General features: G+C 40.0%; 1 protein-coding gene across 1 annotated transcript; it reads right to left on the reverse strand.

Annotated features, from left to right (window-relative positions):
• Nucleotides 1–3,492: 3,492 nt before the first annotated feature.
• Nucleotides 3,493–8,571, reverse strand: LOC132269566 (auxin response factor 18-like). Its single transcript, XM_059770803.1, has 5 exons — nt 7,767–8,571; nt 6,419–7,639; nt 4,168–5,057; nt 3,970–4,035; nt 3,493–3,770 (listed from the first exon to the last, which is right to left on the reverse strand). Exons 2-5 carry the CDS (start codon nt 7,502–7,504, stop codon nt 3,689–3,691), a joined length of 2,124 nt encoding a protein of 707 aa, XP_059626786.1. The 5' UTR covers nt 7,505–7,639; nt 7,767–8,571; the 3' UTR covers nt 3,493–3,688.
• Nucleotides 8,572–9,491: the final 920 nt, after the last annotated feature.

Here is a 9,491-nt window from a genome sequence, read left to right on the forward strand (position 1 = left end):
ATTAAAATAAAATATAAGTGTATTAAAATCTCTTTTTAACATCATTATTTTTAATTTTATCACTTCGAGCTCAATCAACTTTATGCGCAACAATAATTATTCGGGTAAATTATACTCATCTCTCCTCTAGTTAGTTAAAAGCTAAAACAGCTCCCTTAAATTTTCAGAAATATCATTTACCTTTCCTACAATGATGTTCGTCAAAGTTGGTCAATGATGATGTCAGGATGCTGAGAACCCATAAAGTCGATATTGCCCTCTGATTTTGTCAAAAAGATCTATTTAGCCTTTTAAAAATTAAATAAAAACTAAAACATTGATTTACTCATTGCTGTTATATGCCCTTCGACCATGGAGATCAACAAAAAAAATGCCCCCAATTCATCTATGTCGTGTTATAGAATGTAATTTACAAAAAATCCACCAACACCCTTACACCAAATTGCTCTATTCACAGTACTATTACAATGAACAAGAATAATGTCACGAAGTGATTCCTAAGACGCTTGGAGGATGGAAGACACGCATGCTGGTTGGCAAAGAACATTCATTGACTGGGAATGGTTCCAGGGAAGGGGCGTGCAGGACCACAGGATGGTACCTCTTCAGAGTTCAGGCAGGTCGACTCGGTTCAGTTCGAGGTGCTTGTCGCTGGTCGTGGACTTGACTATGAAGAAGGGAGTTGGCCATCCCTGCACAAATTGGTCGGGAGCTGGAGCCGTTCCCCTGACGAGGCCATGGCAGGCCGAAACCAGTCAGCATGTATCCTTGGGAGGGCAGGTCGTGGTGGCTGACCAGGGCGCTTGCGCGAGCTGAAGCAACGCCTTGGTGCCGCACGGGCCGTGCCGCTGCGCCAAATCTCTAGGCCCGTGACAAATGGTATCAGAGCAGGACTTGGGGTAAAGCACGGTGGGGTGCCCCCTTGTCGGTCCGGGAGGGGTCAGAGAATGAAGACGGTGCATTGAAGTTGCGTCGATGAGGAGGAATCAATGCAGTTGGGGGGGGAGAGCCTCCATCTCCCCAGGAAGAGGCGTCCGTTGAAGTTGCGCATTGAAGGGCCGGAGGGCCGCGCGCACCAAAGTTCGTGCTTAGTCCTTGGGTGATGCAAACCATGGTGAAGGGCGAGCATCAAGTCGGCAGAAGGCCATTGCTTGCTCGGGATGTCGCGGAGGCGGCATGACGGAGAAGAGTCACGTCCTTGAGGAGTGGACGTCCCCTTGGTCCGAGGCCTATCATTGGGCGAGTGCAGTGCAGGGAGCTGCACAAGGAAGCGATGGTGGGAAGGCGAGCATACCGCATGGAGGCAGACTTTGGAAGGGAGTGGACGCAGTAGTGAAGCGCCGCACTGCGACGAGGACGTCGCAGGATTTGGGTGGGGGAGAATGTCACGAAGTGATTCCTAAGACGCTTGGAGGATGGAAGACACGCATGCTGGTTGGCAAAGAACATTCATTGACTGGGAATGGTTCCAGGGAAGGGGCGTGCAGGACCACAGGATGGTACCTCTTCAGAGTTCAGGCAGGTCGACTCGGTTCAGTTCGAGGTGCTTGTCGCTGGTCGTGGACTTGACTATGAAGAAGGGAGTTGGCCATCCCTGCACAAATTGGTCGGGAGCTGGAGCCGTTCCCCTGACGAGGCCATGGCAGGCCGAAACCAGTCAGCATGTATCCTTGGGAGGGCAGGTCGTGGTGGCTGACCAGGGCGCTTGCGCGAGCTGAAGCAACGCCTTGGTGCCGCACGGGCCGTGCCGCTGCGCCAAATCTCTAGGCCCGTGACAATAAGCCCTGAATCTATAGTTTGAACCCAAACCCTAAATCTACAGTATGCACCCTTGTAAATTGATAGTATACACTGCTTCTCATAAAGAAATCCTCAAAAATGGTATCAAAATTGCAAACCCAGGTACATGAAATATCAAACAAATAGTAATGCCAATGGATCCCTCTTCAATCACAACTGTGGAGTGTGAGATCGAGCTATGAGAGAGAAGTTAATAGAGAGAAAGGATAATAGCGAGAGAGATTAGGGTTTGGTAGGTGATGTTAGTCCAAAGACCAAACCAAGCCTCTTCACATCATATTCCACATCATCAATGAACTTCTTATCTTCCTCAAACATATCTATAACAGTCTCTTTGATCTTCTGGGTAGTCTCATTACACGTCTGCTTGGTCTTATCTCTTATACTCTATGCCGTATCCGCCGCCTTGCTCTTCCTTCCTTCACCTTGTAGACCACCGATCCTGCTGCATCTGCAATTTGAAAATGACATTTTTGGTTTAAAAAGAAGTCGAGGTCATTGTTACTCTGTTTTTTTTTCCTTATGTACTTTGTTTCTTGGGGTCTATGAGATCTGCAACATGCACAATTGATGTTTTAAGGTGTAAGAGGAGAAGATGATAGCACCCTGATTGCATGACTCGTAGGGTGAATTTGGCGATGATGGTGAGGTTGAGGGACTTGTTGCAATGGGTGGTGCCAAGGGCATGATCGTCGTATAAAAATAGTTTTATTATTATATTAAAATAATTAGGTCAAATGTATTGTATATTTGATTCATTTTAGGGGAGGTAAATGATATTCTTAAGAATTGAAGGGAGCTGTTTGAACTTTTAGCTAACTAGAGGGGGAGGTGAATGTAATTTACCCTAATCATTATAATATAGACTAGAACCCGCATAGACTTATTAAACCTAACCAGATGCAAGTCATACCCTTGAGCCACTACCTGATACTTGTTCAAGTAATGATATCTTTGATCCCATAAAAAATGCTTTTGGATTTCAAAATTCGATATTATTACGTGGTCCCAGATGAAGTCATTTATCATTTAACACCAAAGTTATTTATCATTTAACACCCAAGTAATAAATAAATGTGTAAGTGTTACTGATTGGTGAGTCATTGGTAATTTTTCGAAATCTCTAGACATGCTTCTCACAATACCACCTGAAAAAAAGTCAAACCTGTGGGTGCATTATATATTATGTGGTACACACCACTGATCATTTACAGTACACATAAAAACATAATTAAAAGCACTACTAGCTATTGACAGCAGTAACCTCACTACGGTACAGTAGAGGTTTTAAAGGCTCATTTATTGGAATGACAGAACAATGCATGCTGCAATACACAGACGAAATTGCCTTATTGTGGGGCATTAACATGCATGCCCATAACACTAAAGGCCAATTCAACTAATGCCTTCAGTCACTCAGGCGACCATAAAAAACATTCAAATCAGGACAGCTTTAAAAGCATTAGGCCTTAACAACACTACTACTCAATCAATACTGATGGATGGAGATGGGGACTTCTGGAGGACTTTGAAACATCAAATCTTTATGCACTTGTAAGGAGAAATTCTTAACGCACTGCCACCCAACTAAATATGTTAGCCGCTGGGATCACAAATGGTCTGTGCTCCCGAACCATGTAATAATATGTAATAACTTCTCACTTCAAAGGAATTTGAATATGTAACATACACTTTTTTATAAACTTAAAAATTTACTAATCATGTTAGGCATCAATAATAAATGTCTCACATTCAATAAAGCATACACTTGGTCCCTTCAAGTTGGAAACATACTTCAGAATAAATGGAGTTTCATATCTTGTTTCTCCCAACTACATAAAGAAAACATTAATATTTTACCTAAATCCACTCTAAAATGATGACCATATTATGCAAATATGCTCAAGGGGCCTGTCTGGTTCGAAGAATCTAGTCCATTTTCAGAATTCTGAAACCCTGTAATCCATTTCCTGCCAAAAGAAGATTTTCAACATCCATTTTTGTGAGTTATTTGAATGAAACCAAGACATAAAATGAACAAAAAGGTCTTTAATATCAAAATCCAAATTCTACATGCAACTGGTTAAAATGTCATGTTATCGTGAAAGGCAAGCATGGAAGATAATTAGGAAAGATAGGTAAACTTAATAAGCCGTATTAATAATTTACCTTCCAATATTTTTGCTGCCTGAATCCAGTAGAATGGTCAATCTTTTTGCTGTTTTCATGAAATCACTACAATGAAAACAAAAAAGGGGAGGGAGATTCATAAATCATAAACCCCAGAATCCGGTGATATGCAAATTTACAAATTTGATATGGAATTAGTACCGATATGAATCAGAATAAATTGAACAATAATCATACCTGAATGGTTCATCTCCAGTTTGTTTAACAGCACCTGTTGCATCCTGGTAGAGCACATGGCAATGCATCTCTGATCCTACTATCCCAAACATGTTTGCCAGCTTTATGTATAGCTCTTCATAAGACTCAAAAATTGTCAGGTCAATAGTTCGGCCTACATCCTCGGACTCCATGAACACTTTGCAGTGACCGGTATCCAGGCCAAGTTCAGTTCTGTGGAAACCTTGATGCCATGGAGATCCAGCACTGAACAGGTTTTCTGGAACATCTTGCCGGTGAAGTGCAGATCTTTCTTCCTTTTCTGGAATCCTTTCTACTGAACGTTTCCGAGTCAGAACTTGTGAGACTGAATCACTGGAACAGCTATGGGATATCTGCTGCTCGGTCAGTATTGGTTGACCAAATAGTATGAACCGGGGTGTCTTTAAATTATCAGTTTTCTCTAAGTTATGAACAGAGTTCCCCATGGTTAGCAAGCAAGATATATTCTCATTGCTATTTGTGTTGCCTGGGATGATGCCATCAGAGATTTTAGCATGTAAATCAAGCCGCTGGAAACTAGATGAGAATTGGCCCAGCTGCAGTTTGTTGCTAGGGTGGATATCTGGTAAGGGTAGTCCAAAATGAGCATGCCTGGCTCCCTGTATGCCTGCAGCAATGTTGTCAGAGAGACAACACAAGGGGCTGCTGGGACCGAGGGGGTTGCCTGAAAATGACGGCATTGGAAATTGGCCGTCAAAGGAAAAGTCTGGGTGTTGCGGGAACCGCAACTTCTTTCTTGGCGGTGAGAAGGGTGAGAGATGAATGACTGGCATGTTTGAAACCAATTCAACCAGCCATGGGCTGACACACTTTACATTTTGCAGCAAATCCGGCTCATCCCATGTCACCTGCAATTGGTTCCAAATATGTAAGAACAAGAGGACAACAAGAGCAAGATCCCAAGAGCATAGACATGATTATCCAAATCTTTCTTAAACAGTTTGGTATCAACTTTACTATGAAAATAAGCACATGCAGACTTCTAAACTGAGTGACAAAAGATGCAAAAATCATCTTACAACAACAGATCTTGGACTACATAAAGACAAAGATGGGACTCATTAAATGGCATATCATAACCGCCGCGAACAAAATAAGGAAACAAAAGTTTAGAACAGAAGGTTTCTTCACATCATTGTTTAAAGAACAGAAAAGGCCAAAATAAGTACTTAGCAAAATCAAGAATTACGTACGTAAAGGAATCAAACATATTAACAATAGTAAGAATTAGAGAGACCAGTTAGAAGAACATTGAAGAGTAATTTAGCTACATAATTGTGCATAAACACCTACGCTAAGCATTTTACCCATGCAGTTCACAGGAATCCTATAAGTACTCGAGCGATAAGGGCATCTTTATTTTGTAACATCTCAAGCATCTTGATGTGTCAGAACTAAAAGATAAGAAATCCATGTAAATAGATGTACTTTTCAGCTAGTATTCCTATTCTAACCATAGTTCAATAGATTACTTCACATGAAGAGTAAGCCTCTAGTGCAAAATTGTCAAACTGCAGACAAAGTCAGTTTTTGGAAAGAATAAAACTTGCAGATGGAATATTAAGGAAAATGCAGCATGTGGTTTCTGTCAGTCGCCACGGGAAGGAGGAAATAAAAACTTCTAAATTTGAGTAGCTGATGTACAAGATGTCATGTAGTTTAATTAAAATGTTTGGAATATTTGTATTATAATAGAAGTACACTATCATTGATCCAAGAATATATGCCGGTATAATAATCAGTAATGCTCAACTATGTTAGCATGTGATATCTATGGATGTAATACTACATGCTTATTCTAACAGCTATGAGTGAGTTGGCATTCAATTACAAATACAACCATATGGCATATGCTGCTAGGAAGTGAGGTGGAAATATGAAGTCAGCAGGCTAAATTAAACTCATCAAAAGCAAATTAGGAAACCTATAAGATATTAATGAAAGATGACTCACAGATCAAGAGATTTCAAAGTAATGAGTTTTTATGCACTGATGCAGCATTTATGAAGGTTAAAACTTCCATTACCGAACATCTGAGTTATTTACATGCAGTTCAACAATATCAACAAACAAGACCGAAAGCTAAATGTGCAAAGTAACATGATTAGCAAAATGACATTGCTAAAACAAATATACATCAATAGAAGTTAATCCAAAATTCAGAATAAAAAATTTGAGAAAATAGAGCTCTATCTTTATACAAAGATACCTGGAGAATCCGCCATGGGGAATTAGGCCAGTGGATGGGGTCAGCAACCTGAACAGAAGCTATAGTTCCCATAAACCAGCTGATCCGGGAAGAATCCTCGGTTTCAAATGCCATTTTGAACCTCATCCCATAGCACCACTGAATCCTCATTGCAGTCCTAACAGACGAAGCCTTAATGCAAAACTCCGGAGTACTTGCACGAGGGTAATACACAACCTCAAAGGGCTGCCCTTCAGCAGCAAGGGACACAGCTTGGATAACCGATTCTGGTCTCACTCTTCCCCTTCCTTTCGAACCACTAGAGTTCAAATTCCCACTACTACCATTTCTCATTAGTTTATTCTCATCTCCCCTTAAGAAGACTGAAAATCCCCCATAAGGCATAACACAATTTCCGGCAGAAGAGTTCCATCCAGATGGGGATTCAGGGCCACCAACAATTCCCCTCTTGGCCCGCCGTATTCCAATAAATAGATCCCCATTCTCTGCCCTGAAGAACACAATTGAATCCCCAGCAACCAGCTTTTTCTGGTTCACAAAATTACTCCAGCCTGTGGTCAACAAATGCCTCCTAGGTGTCCCTCTGTAGATATGCCTAAACTTCCAAATCTCACCATGAACGTCCTTCGTGATTAAGGTTTGAACTGGGGGATCAGCTGAGTAATCCAAGGGGGGAAATATAGTCTCCGCACAGTATCGAGGAACGGAGAAACCCCCACCGTTGTTGGCATCCGATTGAGTCAAAGTTTTCGCAAAAGAAGCAGGTTTTTCAGGGGCTTCAGACCCATTACTCCCCAAAACACCATCTTCACCATAATCAAGCTCGTTGTTTCCAATCGGAACCAACCTAATCTTGGCATAAACTTCATCAGTTTCAGGGTCTGCCATGAACTTCACAGCAGCAACCCTGCAAAGGATTAGGGACGGAACCCTCCGTGAGGCCCCAAAATCAACACTGGCAAGGGCGTGCTCGGCGTGGCCCTGAGGAAAATAGAATACCTTGGCATTCACAGGAGGCATTTGAACCATACCTCCAGCACAAGCGTGCCATAGTTGAGAGTCCAAACTCTTCTCTTTGTCCTCCATTGCTTGTTCTCGAACCCAATTGTTGCAATTTTCAGTCGGTACAGAATCAAACAGTGTTCTTCAACAGGAATGAACAAAAAATCTCTACTTAATTGCTTGTTTCTCTTTCTCAATAAATGCTGTCAAGAATCAAAGCTGCAACACATATATAATCATGTAAGACATTCACTTCCAAACAAAGAAATAGAAAGAGATAGCCACTACAATAAATATCACTCGCACACAAACGTATATATGAAGAGAGAGAAAATACTATAATTACCTATCTATGCCACAGATCAGAGCCAAGAGTGACCATATAAAGCATAGCTTCAACACAGAGAGACAAAAAGCTCTGCTATGGACTTCGTTCCTCCTTAAATCAAAGGCCAGATTCTGCGAATGTGTCAAACAAACACAAATCTTCAATAGCTTCCTCGATTCTCTCTTCAACAAAACCCTAACAAAACTACACTTCTCCCTCTAGTCTTCACTCACACACACACACACGTCCAACGCTTTTTTGCTATCAATCAAAGGTCGAATCTAAGCCAGCATAAGACACTTCAGTTTATTCAGATTCCAGTTTAAATCTCTCTCTCCCTCTATATATATATATATATATATATATATATATATATATATAACAAATTTTCTTCCTCACAGAGTACCTAAGAAATGCAATATCTGAAACAATAGTAATATGAGATTCTGACAATTAAAGCTCACAAATTAACCTAAAAACCTTCAGAAAACACTTGAAGGTCGATGATGACGCTGATAATAGTCATATACAACTCCATAGTCACCGCCCCTCTATTTAGTTTCAGAGTAAAGAGAGAGAAAATCAGAGTAGAGAGAAAATCATGGTGGATCAGATTCAATATGCCTACAGAGGGAGAGGGAGGGAAGTACAGAGACTCAAAAACTCAGAACGACGCCGTCTTCCTTTCAAGAGAAAAGAGACCTCAAAATCTTTGTTGCCATTGGAACAATCCAAAAGCAAGAGTTAAAGATCAGGTCTCTCTTTCTCTCTCTACCTGATTTTTTTTTTTGTTCTTATCTATCTCTTCTCTCTCTAAAACCTAAATCTTAAATTTGGAAAATTAATTACTCAGTATTTAATTCTGGATAAAATTCATAATATGTTGATCTCGTGTCGTTGTATGGCATATGAAAAATATCGCGAGTTTTTTGGACAGTCTCTTTGTACTGCTCTGAAACCATAGCAGAGTAGTCATAACTAGACAGTTAACTGTAGTTAAGCATTTTAACCATGGTTAGCTAGAATCTTGAGTATAAGTTAAATTAGGATCAGGATTCACTTCTATTATTTGGATGGGTTCAGGTTTATTAGAGAAACCTTTTTATAAATCGATAACATAAAAACTATGCAAATTTAATAATGTAATCTATATTGTTGTTGCATGAGTGTTCTACATGTGACCTAGCGGTATGTATTGTGATGTTATATATTAGATGATTAAATTAATGATACATATCAGGCATGCAATATGTGACAATTGGTAGTGTATCGTTATTAAAAAAAAGTGTTAAAACAAGAAATACATTGTTAAAAACCAAAATATGAAGCAATTATTTAATCTTTGAATACATTATTTCTTGATACTATATTTTTTTGCGAATTCAAACTCTAAATGACAACAAAATTATGATATTTATTAAATATTTTAATATTTTTATAAAATACATTCCAAATTAAACGATATAGACCTTATGATTTAGCCACTAGTGAGGCTTAGCTTAGGTTTAATGGTTTAAAAACAGGTAAGATAGGGAATGTGGAGTCCACGTGATCTGGTAGCGTGTTGGTCCGTGTACCATTTGTAAAAGTGTATACAATGCGATCTTTTGGTCAGGCGAAGAGAGAGAAGCGTAGCAATGCTAACATTATTTGGTTGTTGTTTTTTTAGGGATTGGTCCATATTGACTTTACAAGTCTACTTCCAATTCTTTGTTTTATTTTAATTCCATATATTAAAACACA

The sequence above is a fragment of the Cornus florida genome, unplaced genomic scaffold (assembly GCF_030987335.1).
Source record: "Cornus florida cultivar Cherokee Brave unplaced genomic scaffold, ASM3098733v1 CherokeeBrave_3.0.0_Hap2_Chr08, whole genome shotgun sequence".
NCBI classification, from domain to species: Eukaryota; Viridiplantae; Streptophyta; class Magnoliopsida; order Cornales; family Cornaceae; genus Cornus; species Cornus florida.